The sequence below is a fragment of the Ammospiza caudacuta genome, chromosome 9 (genome assembly GCF_027887145.1).
Source record: "Ammospiza caudacuta isolate bAmmCau1 chromosome 9, bAmmCau1.pri, whole genome shotgun sequence".
In the NCBI taxonomy this organism is placed as follows: Eukaryota; Metazoa; Chordata; class Aves; order Passeriformes; family Passerellidae; genus Ammospiza; species Ammospiza caudacuta.
Window position 1 is genome coordinate 6521790 of NC_080601.1, and position 15754 is coordinate 6537543.

The 15754-nt window shown below is 51.0% G+C and overlaps 1 protein-coding gene across 1 annotated transcript; it reads right to left on the minus strand.

The window, feature by feature from the left end:
* Positions 1–2515: 2515 nt before the first annotated feature.
* LOC131561312 (microsomal triglyceride transfer protein-like) lies at positions 2516–15298 on the minus strand. The gene is made up of 18 exons (XM_058810582.1): positions 15232–15298; positions 13497–13675; positions 11916–12059; positions 11341–11448; positions 10681–10797; positions 9743–9882; positions 9512–9665; positions 9187–9344; positions 8813–8978; positions 7740–7847; positions 7415–7627; positions 7104–7318; positions 6426–6523; positions 5664–5785; positions 5010–5237; positions 4609–4733; positions 4229–4399; positions 2516–3291 (listed from the first exon to the last, which is right to left on the minus strand). Exons 1-18 carry the CDS (start codon positions 15296–15298, stop codon positions 3144–3146), a joined length of 2661 nt encoding a protein of 886 aa, XP_058666565.1. The 3' UTR covers positions 2516–3143.
* Positions 15299–15754: the final 456 nt, after the last annotated feature.

Below are 15754 nucleotides of genomic sequence, written 5' to 3' on the forward strand. Positions count from 1 at the left end.
CTGGGATTTCCACCTCTGCTTTGGTGAGTTACAAACTGATTTTTTTTTTTTTTTTTTTTTTTTTTTTTTTTTTTTTTCATGGAGTTTGAGGACTCTCTGGGGGCCAGCAGTCAGGAAATACAATTCTTTGTGTTTCAGGCTGCCTAGGAAGGAGAGAGCAGTGGCTGATCAGAGAGAGCTCTGTCCAGCACTTCAGAGCTGCCTCCCCACTAAACTCCCAAGGAGAGCTGATCCTCGCCATTCCTTCAACTGCATTCCCTCACTCTTCCTCGTGGTAGTTTTGTCTCTGCAGCCAGCTGGAGCAGACAGGCAGACAGACAGACAGATAGACAGTGTTTTATTACCGCGCCCTGTGTGGGTGCGGCTGGTGAGAGAGAGACGGTGAATCTTGTTTCTTGAATCAGAAGGCTTGATTTATTAAGATATAATATAATACATTATAGTTATACTAAAAAGAATATAGAGAGAGGTTTTGCAGAGCAGCTAGGCTAAGCTAAGAAGAGATAGAAAAGAATCCACAACAAAGTTGTGTTCAAGGACTCAGTCCCCTAGCTTGCACTGGTGATTGGCTCTTAATTATAAACATAGAAAATGAGCCAATCAAGGTGTTCCTGTTGCATTCCCCAGCAGCTGATAATAATTGTTTACCTTCTCTTCGGGGGCCTCTGGCCTCCTGAAGACGCAGAAATCTGAAAGAAAGGATTTCTGTGGAGAAATGTCTGCGACAGTGTTTTATTGTCCCCTTTGGTGGGTGGTGTCCATGTGCTCTCCTGAGGGCTGGAGGGGATGTCCTGGCAGTAGGAGTGACTTGCAGGGGGAAAGAAAACACAAAACTGCTTGTGCTGGCAAGCCTGGATATGGAGGGGCTTGACAGCTGGCCTGCAAGCAAAGCTGAGTTAATAGAAAAAATAACAATTAATGATTTTCAAGTGTATCCATAGCAAGGAAGAAGACAAAGCTGTCAGTGTGTATCTTAGAAAAGATGCATGAGAATTTCTGCGAGCTAGGCTATGAGCCTAAGTAGATGGGTATGTGCCTTATTAAATTTCTGTAAAATTTTGCCAATTATGTTGACGTTAATTGCTTTGCACCAATGAATACAATAAGTTATTGTGATGTAGTAAATGACTTAATATCACGCTTTGTTAAGAGTGTATAAGCTGGAGAACACACAGAATAAAAATCTTATTTCTTTTTAGACCTTAATGACATGTTTGTCACGTCCGACCTAAAGGTGACACCTGGAGGCAGGAGGGGACGGCATTGCCACCCCGAACCCGGCTCAGGGGGTGAGGGCTGCCCAGGGCCAGCCCTGGTCCATCGCAGAGGTCCCTGGAGCTCCTGTGCCGCTCGTGGGACATCCCTGGGAGCCGGAGCGAGGGTTTGGGATGCGGCTGCAGCCGCTGGAGGTCACTGCTGCTCTGCAGCTCCGCACGGAACGCGGCTCCTGGAGGGGCCACAGGAGCGCTGCGACATCCCTGGGAGATGGATGGACAGAGGCTGCCCTGGGGATCCTCACCAGCAGTCACACCTGGCACTCCAACCCCGCCCGATTGTCCCTGTCCCTCGCTGCTGGATGGAGGGACTCCTTGGGAGGCTGAGGGAGCTGGCAAGGGGCTCAGCCTGGAGCAAAGGAGGCTCAGGGGGCCCTTGTGGCTCTGCACAACTCCCTGACAGGAGGGGACAGCCAGGGGGGGTCGGGCTGTGCTGCCAGGGAACAGGGACAGGACAAGGGGAAAGGGCCTCAGGCTGGGCCAGGGGAGGCTGGAAATGAGGGAAAATTCCTTCACGGAGAGGGCTGGCAAGCACTGGAACAGGCTGGGTAAAATAAATTCACAACCCGGTCCCTTTCTGCCCATCCAAACTGAGGGGACTCCATTCCAGCTCTGCGGGCACAGTGTCACCTTTACTGGGGACCTGGGGCTGAGAGGTCCCTTCTGGGAGGGTTTGGAGCCATTGCCAAGGAAATGGGTGACTTCACCAAAAGGCCCATGGTCCTTCATTGTGTTTGAGCATCTAACCAGGACTGGGGGAAAAATAAAATCCTTGGGAGGGCTTGGAAAACATCAGGATTCGGCAGGACAGCAAAGCTGCCAGTAGCAATGCAAACGGGTGAAATCTGTATTCAGATGTCCTCCCCCCTTGCAAAGGGTCTGGAAACACATTCCCAACTCCAATCCCAGCTACAGGACCTGGTCCCTCCAGCAGGACAGGTATCCTTTGGGACTAGGAGTTCAGCTGATTTGGGGTAAATATCAGCTGGATGACAAATCCGCCTTTGTCAGTCTCTAGAGGAGGAGGAAGAGGAAAGGGAGCACCCTAAATGCAGAGCTAGAAAGCAGGTTCTTGCTGGAAGTGCCTCCTCCTTCTGCCCTTCCATGTGTGCAGGACAGTTACGAGTCAAACAGAGACAATATGAAAATACAGAGCATTTATTTCTGTACATAACCCAAGCGCTTGTAATTGGTGTCTCCAGATGGAAAACCAGGCAAGTCTCCTCCCCTGAACCAGGAGACTCAGTGCTAACATTTCAGGCTCATAATTAACAAAAGAATGTATACTCCATATTCCTCTTTTCTTTCCTAAAAAGCTTGTTTTGTAGCACACACACGACAAAAAAAGGGCTAAAAAGACTTCCAAGGCACATTATTATCAGGAAGGAATGGAGAAATTCTGCTTTTCCTCACCAGCCCTCTGATCCTGGAGGTGTTGGGTGGTGGTGGATGACAACAACTCAGCTTGGGCAAGGAAGGTCATTTATTCCCTCCAATGGGGACTTCCAGCTGGCTGCAGATGTGTCCCCTCCTGACAGCTTTGGTAAACAGGGAGAAAACTCAGCATTTTGGGATGCAGTCCTCCAGGAGGGTTTCTTGGGCTCTCAGGAACTCATCCACTTGCAAAACAAGGCTGTTTTTCATGAGGAAAAGCTTGGCTTCCAGCAAGGCCCTGCCCCAAGAAAGGTAGGAGTCCAGGAGAGGGAAATCTCAGCCTTTGGGGTGTGAGGGCAGGTTTGGGGGCACGGGGTGTGTCTGTTCTTCAGCAGCTCCTCTTGTCCTTCCTCATCATCCTTCTGGTGCCCTTATTGCAGCATTCTCCTCATTCAAAGGTGGTTGTGGAGGAGAATCCCAAGGTGCTCTGGCTCCCTATTCCTTTTCTGCAGCCAGCAGGAGGTTGCAGACCCTGGAGTTGGTTTGGTGCAGGGCAAATTCCCTCCCGGGCACGGCGCCGCGCCGGCCCCTCCGAGCGGTGCTGCTCCAGCTCCCGGCAGACTGGGACACTGAGAGCACTTCCCTGTGGGACAGAGGGACAGCAGCACGGGCAGGAGCCTCTGGTGGGGGGGGTGGATCTCACCCTTCTCCTCCCAGCCACCATCTCCTGATGGTCTCATGTGTCGCTATAGGACACGGAACAACACGAGCGCACACACCGCTGCTCTCAAGGTGAGGAAAAGGGAAATTTATTTTCTGACTCCAACATTTATAGATTTCTAAAAGTGACAGTGGATTGGAGGGTGACAGTGCCACCTCTCCAATGACATTGGACAAACCAACAGTCTATCAAATTTGTCCTCTTCTATAAAAGAATGCAAAAAAATCAGTTATTTACAGAAAGTGTGTGAGAAAGTTTGCTACAAGAATGTCAACATCAGAAGGCTTAGAGAATCTTAAAAAATCAGAGCAACACTTATGGATGATTGTCGCAGATATCTTTTCGTGAAAAATCATTTCCTTAGGACTTCTCCTGAGAAACTGAGAGGCCTCAGGAACAAAATGTAAGCATTGATTATCTGCTGCTGTGGAATGCAACAGGTGGATCTGTGATTGGCCCATATTGGATGTTTGTAATTAATGGCCAATCACAGTCAGCTGGCTCAGACAGAGAGTCCCAGACAGCTGCCTTTGTTATCATTCTGTCTTTTTCTGTTCTTAGCTTAGCTAGCCTTCTGATAAAATCCTTGCTTCTACTCTTTTAGTATAGTTTTAATGTAATGTATATCATAAAATAATAAATCAAGCCTTCTGAAACATGGAGTCAGATCCTCGTCTCTTCCCTCATCCTCAGACCCCTGTGAACACCATCACAGATGATGCTTCCACCCATATCAGGAACTTGTGGTGCCCTTCCCTCATCCCTACCAATTCCCACCCAATAAGTGCAACCATTAATCCTCTCCTCTTCCCTCCTTTCTCTCAAGCCCACCAGGATGTTTCTGCAGATCTGGTGCTACCTGTATGGGACCTGCTCCTCTCTCAGCTGCAGGCACATGAGCACGGGGCTGCTGGAAAACCTCAGCTTGGTGTCAAAGTGGATGGAGGTCTCCACCTCTGTCTGGCTCCTCAGGCTGGCTTGGAGCAAAGGGGAATCCAGTTCTGCCTGGAAATCCATGGCAAGGCTTCCCCTGGGAGAGAGAAGCACGTAGGGTGTGCTCACAGAGGAATGGCCTGAGCTGGGCACCAAACAACTCCATGAACACCTCAGTTAGAGGTCTGGCCATGGAAAATGTCTGTGTAAGCACCAGGAAAGGCTGGACCCACCAGGAGAAGAGCAGGGAGCAGTGGAAATCCACCCTTGCCCCCCAGGTATTCCCATTCCCAGAGCCAGGCTGACCTGGCACTGACGCTGGTTTTCAGCTCCTGCTCCCAAATGCTCACGTCCATGTCAGCTGAGATGTCCAGCCCCAGCCCACCCTGGAGTCTGACGGTCACTTGGAGGCCAGACTGCAGAGGAATGACCTGGAAGATGGAAAAGGCAGAGCTCCCTGTGGCCAGGCCCTGCTCCTGGATGAGTGCTGGCACCAGCAGGGCCTTGTGGCTGCTGGGAATGTCCATCCCAACCCTGCACCTCAGCCACGGGTCTCCCATGGCAGAGCAAGCCATCCCACTGCTTTACCAACCCCAAGACACATCTGGCAGTGCCACCTCGCTCTCAGATCTGTGTCTGTGGTGTGCAACATCCACAGGCTCAGTTGGGATGTGCAGACAGGCCACTGCTTCCTCCCCAGCCAGTACCTGGTGATGGTCCATCAGCAGGAGGTTCCCCCTGACCACACTGGTGGGCTCTGCACTGCTCAGCAGGACCTTGCCCATCAGGTCTGTGTATCCCTGGAAGAAGACAATTGGCCGCAGCTGGACGTCAAAGAAGGTGGCTGCCATCCCAGCCCTGAGCTCTGGCTCCTCCTCTCCTTCCGAGAGGTTTTCTCCCATCATCGACTCCATCCCTTGTGCTTCAAAGGTCACCTGGAAGACAGAAGTGGACAGGAGCAGGACATCAGTGATGGAGTGACTTGGGCGAGGCTTCCAAGCCATCCCTGAGGTGCCACTGAGGCATCCAAATCATCCCTGAGCACCCTGAGGTGCCAGTGTGGCATCCAAGCCATCCCTGAGCACTCCAAGGTGCCAGTGAGGCATCCAAGCCATCCCTGAGCACCCTGAGGTGCCAGTGCGGCATCCTCTGGTTTTTGGGGAGCAGGGGGCTCCCCTCTCCAGAGCAGGAGTCTGGTTTCACACCGGTGATTTGGGAATTTGCCTTTTTATGACACAGGACGTGCTGAGCACAGAGGTGAAGCACCACGAGGAGGTGAAGAGGGGACACAGGGACAGCAGTGGCACCCCTGGGCTGTGCTGTCACCCCCCTGCAGCCCCCAGCCCCTCTCTCAGTGGCACCTGAGCTGCACGGAGCCGCTGGCCGTGGCTGAGCAGGGAGAAGTCGGAGACGCTCTTCCTCAGGAATCCACCCTCCACAAACAGCAGGTCCAGCCCAAAAGTGGAGGTCAGGTCCTGGGTGACTGAAGGGCAGAGAGATGCCCATGAGCACCCCTGGGTGTCTGCTGGAAGGGGTGCTAACAGGATGATCTTTAAGGTCCCCTCCAACCCAAACCTGTGGTACCACTCTGCATCCTCTCCTTTCATTCTTGCAACACTCAAATGGTTCAGCATTGCAAGGTTGGTTTTTATTTAGTCCCTGGCTGTTCCACTTTCCCTGACCCTCTGCAAGGCCAGACTGAGCTAATTTGAAGAGGGACAGAATTGATGGGTGAAGAATTCAGCAGATATTTATCAAGTGCTGCTTTTTGCAGTCTCTGAAATTTGATTCTTTCTTTTAAATCTCAGTGCAAGAATCCTCCTCACTGAAGATCTTATTAAAAATACCAAAGGAGCTTGTCAGGGAAAGCATGGAAACTCCCACCAGCAACCTGCTGTTGGTTTCATTTCCAGCTGAAGTCCCTCTTCCAAACCAGCAAGATTTGGCAAAAGTTTGTGTTAGAGAAGGGCATGTTCATATCTCTGGTACTGGGGGACGTTCTCAGAAACCTCCCTGAGATTTTGGGGCATTCTACAGACCTGGATCCTCCTCTGGAGCTGCCTTTTCCCACCAACCCCTCCTTTAACCCTCTGAGGGGACCAAGGTGTCCTCTGTGCTGTCACCTGCCAGAGGTGCTGAGAAAGAGGAGGAGATGCCAACTTTGGAGAAGAAGTTGTAATTGTTGATCCGTGGGTCTGCCATGATGTCTTTCAGTATCTTCCTGGAAAAGAGAGGGAAAGGATGTGTCAGCACTGGGAGGGGGGGAAGGCAAGGGGTCAGTGGTCACCACAGAAGGAAATATAATTTGCCAAAGTGTTTCTCATGGTCACTGACTGCCCAGAAAATTGTGAGTAAAAAAATGAAAGCATTAGACATGGGCTACCCTGGAGTTTCCTTTTCCTCTGGATTACTAGGATAAACCAGGCAGATATTTTTGTGCAGCTTTTGCTTAGCTCTGAAAAATGTGAGTGCTTGGTTTGTTCTGTGCAGACAGGAAGATTATTGCAGGCACAAATTGTGCACTGCCCTGGGAGCCAGAGCTTCAGCCTCCAAGGACTCTGCTGAACCCACAAGCCTGGGTCCTGCTGCCATGGGGCAGGATGACAAAATCAGGTTCTGCCTGGCTGTGTGACATCTGCATCCCTGTTTTTACTCCAGGGATATCCAGGCAGCCCCCATGAAGTGATGTCAGCACAGTTTAAAGATATATTGGTCCAAACCCCAGAGCTGGATTGAGGAGGAGGAGGAGAAAAAGGGGATGCAGAGCAGAGGGAAAATGTCCCTGTGCCCTCAAGCCCCACCTTGCCAGGTGGTGGTGGTCACGCAGGCTGTTCTGCACCTTCAGCAGCAGGAACGTGGCCACCTCTGTCTCCATCTCAGTGGTGGCCAGCAGGATGTTGATGACATCCATGGGCAGGGGGTGGTTATCCAGGAGGATTTCTGCAGCTGCCAGGCGACAGGTTTTGTCATAACTCTTCCTCTTCTGGTGGAAAATCCTCCTCATCACTTGCTTCACCTGATGGGAAGGGGTAATTGAGAGTGAAGGGCACCCCAGCAGCTTGGCTTTGAGTGGGGAGGGGAGCACCAAGCCTCACACAACCTGCTCTCCTACCTTGCTGGAGATGTGGGGAGCGGGGAATTGCTGCAGGGCAGAGGTGGCAGCGGTGGTGACAGCCGTGGGACCGCCCTCAGCGTGCTCCAGGAGGGTGGGGATGGTCTCAGGGAGCCTTGCATTGCCCAGGGCCAGCAGGGAAATGATCACCCTGGGCTCCTCCTGGGCACCTCTGAGCCCCCCGAGGATGGTTTCCACCCCACGCTCCACCACCTGCTCGGGATTTGCAGGAGGAGAGGAGAGTGAGGGACAGGAGATATTCTGGGCACCCTGGAATTGGGGGGTGTCCCAAAAAGCCAAGTGTGAGGGACTGCAGAGGACCCACCTGCAGCCCACAGAGCTTCTGCTGGCACAGCTTGCCCACCAGAGAGCCCACAGCAACTATTCCTGTCTCCCAGATCTCAGGTGCCAGCTGCCTCCCATCCAGCTTGTCCTGGGCATCAGGAAAGGGGTAACAGGAAGCAGGAAAAAAGAAATTAGGGGAAAAAAAAAAAAAGAAAAGAGAAGGAGTTTGCTATACCTCTTATCTCAAGCAAGTCAGGTGTCACTGGCTGGGGGCTGCGTACAAATCACAAACAGGACAGGGCTGCTGTGAAATGTGCCTTGAGCTGTTTTGTTTTCCAGCATCAGTCTCATTACATGGTTATGACAATGGGAAGATGCCAGCAGCTCACATCCCAGGCAGCATGCCAAAAAACTTAATGTTACAACTTACTTATAAGCTTCTTGACCAATCACACAAAGCAAAAGCACATTGACAGTAATTCCATCCAACCACTATAAGCACAGGTACCTTTGGTTAAAACAATTCTTGCTTATTTCAAATACAATACCTGCTTGTGAGCCTTAAAACACAATGCACAGAGCTCCATTATTAAGCTTCAACCTTCCTAATGTCTCACTAGATAAACTTTTCTGTAGCTCAGGGAGTTATTCTAGACAAGTGTTAATACACAGACCATTGTTCTATTTGTCCTTGCATTTCTACAGTTTAAATAATTTTTCTGCTGACCATTCTCATGGCTGCTGCTTAGCTCTAATCACAGTTCTACTGTCTCTGGGGCCTGCCTTTTGCAGCTTCCCCAAAACCCTCTAATTTTATGGATTCCCACAGTCAAGAAAAACTAGTACTTACCTGCCTTGAAGGAGGCCATGCATGATTTAATTGGATAAAATGCTCGGGCTCTAAATTGAGATTTTATTATCTTTAATGCACCGATACAAAGCATCTTCTGCTGGATTCTTTTCCTCTGGAAAGCATCTACTCCCATCCCACTAAATGCACATGAAACAAACCCATGAGCAGGAAAATCAATTTCTACAGAAAGGTTTCCCTTGTTCCATGGTGTGTGTGGATCCATCCCAGGATGGGGAAGAGAGGGAGATGTCCATACTCACCAGGACGAGCTGGAGAAGCTCTCCTGAAGGCCGGGGAGAGAAAGCTGCTGCATAGAGGAACTTCTCCAGGAGGGATTTGGGCTCCTGGCTGAAATCCAGGAACTCTGAGAGCGCTGCCAAGGAAGCCACCGACTGTGTGGCCACCGCTGCCTCCACCAGGAAGGGGCTGGAGCAGGAGGAGGGAAATCAGCAGAGGCACAGCCCACAAAACCCCTGCAGTGCTTGGGCAGGACAGGCATTGGGAGAAGCCAGAGAACACTGCCACTAGCCAGGATGGAGGAGCATGGAGAAGCTGCCATGGAGCAGCACCAACCATCCCCGTCTGTCTTGCCCAGCGCTCGGAATTTTGGAGCCACAGCTCCAGGGGTTCTCACCGTGCCTCCTCGGGGGCTCTCCTCAGCAGCTGCAGCACATCCCTCTTCTTGGCACTGCGCAGCATCTGGACGAACCTCTGGAACTGCCAGGCTGTCGCCACCCTCGAGGTGTCTATTCTGACTCTCTGCCTGTCAAACGCCTTCAGGAAGGCTCTCAGCTGCAAAGGTGAGGTTTGTTGGGGGGGATTTAGCCTCTTTTCCCATGTTATCACAGGGTAACATTTGCACCACAGCAGCCCCTCCAAAAGCACCACTGGGGTTTAACCCCAAACCCCACGAGTGCCCAGCCTGAGGGGGAGTTTTGGGGCTCAGCAGCATCACTGACCGACGGGCAGTGGGTGCAGACCCTCCTGAAGGGCAGGCTGGCCATGCCCAGGGGCTGGGGCCGTGCCCCCGTGCCAGCCAGCACATCCTCAAGGCTCTGTCCAGACACCTCTGCCAGCCCAGGCACTGCAGGAGACACCAGCTGGAGCTGCTGCCTGGGAAGGGAGAAACAGTCAGTGGGAAGTTTTGTGGTTTCCACCCTCCATGGCCAGGGGTTGGGATCATCCCTCACCTGGAGCTGATTTTGATGCCGGAGCGGGATCTCAGGGCTGGAGCCACCACGTGGCTTTCCTCTGCCAGGACTGACTGCAGCAGGCTGTCCCTCACCACGTACTGGCTTCTGCTGGAGGGCTGCCACTCCACTCCAAAAATCTTGGGAAAGGAAAGGCAATGAGGAAAAAAGCAACCTTTTGTTCCCCTTGGCCTCTCCCCAGGAGATTTATCTCTTTACATTAGCAGGAAAAGAACTTTCCAGCCCACCAAGTCACCTACTTCACTTGCAAAATGTAGGAAAGGAAAATCCATAAGAGCCCACCTTCTTCCCAGGTGTGGGAGAAGGCAGCACCAGGTGAGGAGCAGCAAGGGGATGCTCCCAGCCATGGCTGATGCAGGCAGACAGAGTGGTGACACCACAGGGACTTGCACAACAAGGAGGTCTTGAGACCCCTGCCAGGGCCCCTGAGATCTCCATGGGAATGTCCATTTTTATACTGAATTCAGTAGAATTTGGTGTATTTTCAAAAAAACTCGTAAATTTTGATTATGGCAGGTATGACTGCATTAAGACCCACAGGATTTCCTCTGTTTATGTCAGGGTTGAGCACAGGCTACTGCTTTCAGCAAAACAGAATCCTGTCAAAATAATCCCCCATGCAACGAGACCCAGAAACCATCCCTGCATCTGCAGCTTCCCAAGCAGGATCAGCTGACAGCTCAGAACTGATAACAAGAGTGGGCATGGGGTGACCCAGAGCACCTTTGCTGCTCCTTCCCACCTCGAGACCCTCCTGAGGGATGCTGGTGCATCCCACTTTGGGGATGGGTCTAAGAGTCCCATCCCAAGCTGCTGCAGGAGGCTGAAGCCAGCTGGGAATGGGAATCCAAGCCCACCTGCCAAAGGATTTTAGGGGTGGCCCTGCTGAGCCCCCACAGCGAGAGCAATGGACTTGCTTTGTTCATGGAGGTGAACCCAGACTTTGGCTTCGAGCAGCTGAGGAGATCTTTGGTCTTGGTGATGGAATGGTTGGACACGGTGTAGGTGACCTGGCAGCTTCCAGAGGCATCTTCCTGAAAACAAACAGGAGTGACCACGAGAGTTAAACACTGTGTGGAGAGGACAGACACAAAGGCCAACCCAGCAAAGAGAACAGCAGCTAAAATCCAGAATGTGAGGCAAATCAGAGGGTGGTTGGATAGCTCCAAGTCCATCTTTGTAAATTCAGGCTCTAAATTAAGATTTAATTAAGCATTTCAGTGACTGCATTTGGGGTTCTGAGGTTATTTCATGTTGTTCACAGGTCATTCCAGCTGGCTGCTGGCAAAGCAAATCCTGTTGGCAGGAATGCTTGTGGAGTTTTTTCTCTGCTGTTCCTACTGTCTAGGGAAAGGCTGTGATTTTGTAAGGGGTGCCAATTACTGAAAATTGGATTATTTTATTTTAACTCTTCTGCCTTTCCAAGAGTCATCCTTGCTCAGAGCCTGGTTGGAGCAGCAGACCCAATGTTATTTACCCTGGATTTTGCCCCCTCTGCTGAAGCTCGTGGGCTGGCTGGGCTCCAGGGCCAGCTCTCCTGGTCCATCTCTGGGTTTTGGTCCCAGCTCTGGACCTACCTCCACTGTGGTGCCAGCATGGGGCTGAAGCTGGAACAGACTGGTGATGCCTCGTTTCAGGTTGGAGATCAGGATGTTTTCTGCTTCATTCCCGTAGAAAGCTTTGACCTGGGAGGGCAGGAAGGGGTGCCTGGCTGAGGGGACATCTCTGGGGTCCCTGCAGGCTCCCTGCTGCCTTCCCTGACAAAAGGGAACCTGAGAACACCCTGCAGACCCCTGAGGAATTTTCTCAAGGAGGCCCTTATCCCTCAATAGCGTGAGGTCTGTGAATGCAGGAACACAAAATTTCCCTTTCCTTCCCACCCTGGGGTCCCACAGCCTCAGAGGAGAAGGCCAGAAAGGAGCTTATATCCCATGGTTAGGGCTGAAGAGCTTTAACATGGGATTCTGCAGCTCCAGCTGAGTCCTTCTGGAGCATGGGACTCCTTGTAGGGTCTAACATTGGCCAGTTCCTTCTGCTCTGAAATCAGAGGTGGAGCAGGAGCTCCCATGGGCCTCATAGCCCAGAAAATCTAGGATGAGGACAGGAATGCTTTGCAGAGGGCATGAACAAGCCCAGGAGGTGTCCAGCTGACCTTGCCACTGCTCCAGGAGATGAACACTGGCTGCTGGAGCTCTGCCTGTGCCTCTGGGCTCAGAGCAATCTCTACAGGGGAGCCTCCACTGCTGTCCTGGCTCCTCTGCTCCTCTGGCTGGTGTTGGGCCTTCAGGTCATGGATCTACAACAGCAGAAGATGCAGAAAGCAGTGACCAAGTGTCTGCTCTGAGGCTGGTGTGCATTTCCCCTGCAGGCAGTGAATTTGGTCAGAGAGGTCATTTTTCAGCTGTCATGGGCTAGAAACAGAAGGGGTTGTGTGGAAACCCAGAGCAGTGGGAATATTTCTCTGTGTGCCCTGGGGTGTCCTGACCCCCAGGGCAGCCCTGACTTTGACCCTCATTCATGGAGAAAGTTTCCCAGACTTCAAGATAGACTGGGACCCACAAAAGTGTGCAATAGATTATAGAGAACAGTGTAGGTGTGTCACTTGGTGAGAAATTGAGGGTTTGGGATTTTTAGTGTGTTGTGGATGGAAGCAAGATGGAGGGCACAGGGTGTCATCCTGGGTTTCTTCTTCCTGCTGCTTCTTCCTCCTTCTCCATGGGTTTGGGTGGCATTTTGTAATTGGGTGGAAAAGTCCCCATTGCAGATCTTTGGGATCAGTTATTGGGTTAAAATGGAAAATAATCCAGGTGTCAGTTCTTCATTGGATAGTTTAGTCTTAAAAGCCCTTGGAACAAGAGATTGTTGGCCATTTGCTGCCTTCTAATGAAAAGCTGCCTGTCACTGTGATATTTTCTGAAAAATCCCTTCAGGATTTTTCTCCTGAGAGGCTGAGAAGCCTCAGAAAAGAAATGTAAACAATAATTATCTGATTGCTTGGAATGTGGTCTGGAGGTTGCTGACCAACAGGTGCATCTTGGATTTGTTCCATATGAATTGTTTTTACTTAATGACCAATCCCAGCCAGCTGTGTTGGACTCTCTGAGTCTGTCATGAGTTTTACTATTCATTCTCGTCAAGCCTCCTGATGTCTCCTTTCTCTCTTTCTTTAGTATTGTGTAAGAAGATGTGAAAGAAGGAAGGTGTGGGAGAAGAAGAGAGACAAAGAGAAAGAGACAAAGAGGTGCAATATCAGTCTTCTAAGAACTTGGAGTCAGATTCTCATCTCTCACCTCATCCTGGGGACCCACTACACCACAACAATTGGTGACCACAGCGGCCAAACTCACAGCAGTGAGACTGTTTTACTGGTAAGAAACAATAAACACCTGAGTCTGAACATGAGCTACTCTCTCAAGTGCCTTCAATCCAGACCCAGAAAAACCAACAGGGTTTCAGCTCCTGGGGTGTTCCCAGCAGGAACCCCTGGCTGGGATGGCTGTAGCACCCCTGTACAGGAACCCCTGGCTGGGATGGCTGTACACCCCTGTACAGGAACCCCTGGCTGGGATGGCTGTAGCACCCCTGTACAGGAACCCCTGGCTGGGATGGCTGTAGCACCCCTGTACAGGAACACCTGGCTGGGATAGCTGTACACCCCTGTACACACCTGCAGCTCCTGGGGTGTTCCCAGCAGGAATTCCTAGCTGGGATGGCTGTACACCCCTGTACCCACCTGCAGCTGGAGCAGCTCCTCCCCGCCTGGGTCCCTCCAGAGCTGCTGCAGATGGATCAGTGCCTCAGCCTGCAGCCAGGCTCCCCACGGGGATGGTGTGGAGGTGTGCTGCAGCTGGACAGCCAGGGAGTACTGGTACTGATACAGGCTCCTGGGATGGAAAGAAGGCAGCAGATTCCCTGGGGAAAGATGGAAGTGGTGGAGGGAAGCAGTCGTGGATTGTGGATGCTGAGGGAGCAACGGATTGTTCCCCAGGCATCGTTCTGGGAAAAGCTGTGAGAAGCTCAGAGAAAGAACTGAAACAATTCTTATCTCCACCACCTGCTACACCCATTACTAAGCATATATAGAATGTGTTATAGAGATTTATTTACCAAAGAGTAATACTGTTTTAATTAGTTACCCAATAAGGTCAAAGCTGTATCAAACAAACTAAAGAAAATTACGACTTTCTTAAAAATATAATAATAATATAGTATAAAAAAATAAAACAATAGTTCAATCTTCTACATCTTAGAGTCAATACTAATTACACCCACATCAGAGAAACCCCTGCAACAGCAGTTCCTTAATTAACCTATTGGCTGACAGGTGTTATTAAAAACCAACCAGGTTCTGGATGAATTATGTCGGTTATAAATATCATGAGACTGTAATAAAGTAAGTTTTCGGTCTTCTGACCAGTATGGAGTTGTGTCACTTCCACTGCTGTTCCTGACTCGATGGTGACAATGGATCACCTCCATCCCAGAGGGCACCTGGACTCGCAGGGGCTGATGACCTGGGTCACTGCACCCCCTGGGAGGGCAGGCTAGCTGATGGGAAGGTTTTCCTGGGCAAATATTTGTGCCTGTGGTTTGGATGTTTGGGTGATCTCCAGGCTGACAGCTGATTCCTGCTTGTGTTTCCAGCCCTGCCTCAGAAAGGATGGCTGGAGCAGCAGCTCTGCCTGGGCACTTGTAGAAATGCCCAAGAAACACACTTTAATCCTGAAGGGAGGTTTCCTTAGCTTGCCCATGGACAGGAGGGATATCTCCAGTGCCTTTTCAGCACTGGGCATTAACTGGGGTACAATCAACACTTTTAGGGGAGAAAAGAAGCAGACTCCTTCATATTATGAGTTTTCCATTTGGAACTTCTAACTCCTAATTAAATCTCTGTCTCAGTGCTAAGGCAAAATGAAGTTGGTGGGATAGCTTTAGTTCAAAACTCTCTTCTTTGATCTTTTTTTTTTTAGACTTATTTGAAGTCCCTTCTCTTGCTCATATACAAGTGTGATTGAAGGGGAGGACGATTGTCTTTGCCATGACAAAAGCAGTCAAATCTGTTTTCTGAAGTCACTTGTAATTCTCTGGCAAATTTGATGCACTTGCTGGACTACTGAAATGTTTTACAGCTTTGCTGCTTTTAACAACAAATGAATCAATGGAAGTCCAGCTCAGTCCCTGGGGCTTTCCTCTGTGAGACAGACTGAGGAGTTTTTACAGTTCTGCTCTGTGTGCAGTTTAAAAAGTTCCAGCTCTCTGATTTTCCCCATCCCATTATGGAAAGGACTTCCACAATCCCCAGAATTTCTCAGCCTCAGGAGATGCTCACGCTGTGTGCAGTTTGCCAGAGTCTGTTCCCTGCTTGGCTGCAGCCTGGGAGGATAAATGCTGGGATGAGCATCTCACCTCTGCGGGCATCCGGACCCCATCAAGTCCCTGGTCCCAAACCAGCCCAAAGCCTCCCTTACCTTTTGCTGCTCTCAGGAGGGAAAAGCAAAGCAGGCACAAGCATCCCCAAAGTGCCTGTGGGTCCATGGTGGGCTCCAGGGCCCATCCAGAGGGCAGGAGCAGGGAAGGGAGGGGGTCGGGAGAGAGGAACCGCACAGCAAAAGTGCCAAGATCAGCAGTGCCGGGCGATGGGGCCCGACCTGCTCCTGTCCCCGCCTCACCCAGGAAAAGGGAAATAATTAAACCTTTGTACCAACCCCCAGCGGAGGGTTTGGAAATCAGCTGGGGTTCGCCAAAGGCCGGCGGGAGGGGAGGAAAGCTGGGAGAAAAAGAGCAGCCAGAAGCATTGAGGGGAGGAGGAATTGTCAGTTTGTCCTGATACGGGAGGGGGATGCTCAGAAAGCTGCTCTGTCTTTGGAGATCTGTCTCTTCCCATCACAGGATAGAAAACAGTTCCTTTCAAAAGAAAAGCCCCAGAAGGGGGAAGGGGGAAACAGCTTTTCCATCCTTTTAGCTGGAGACTGGGATTTGCAGCCTGGAGGC

Coding starts and splice junctions, on each gene's coding strand:
- LOC131561312 (XM_058810582.1), bottom strand. CDS start 15,298: ATGGACCCACAGGCACTTTGGGGATGCTTGTGCCTGCTTTGCTTTTCC. Junction 9,345..9,511: donor TCTGCACCCACTGCCCGTCG/GTCAGTGATGCT, acceptor TCACCTTTGCAG/CTGAGAGCCTTCCTGAAGGC. Junction 7,628..7,739: donor AGAAGCTCTGTGGGCTGCAG/GTGGGTCCTCTG, acceptor AATCCCGAGCAG/GTGGTGGAGCGTGGGGTGGA.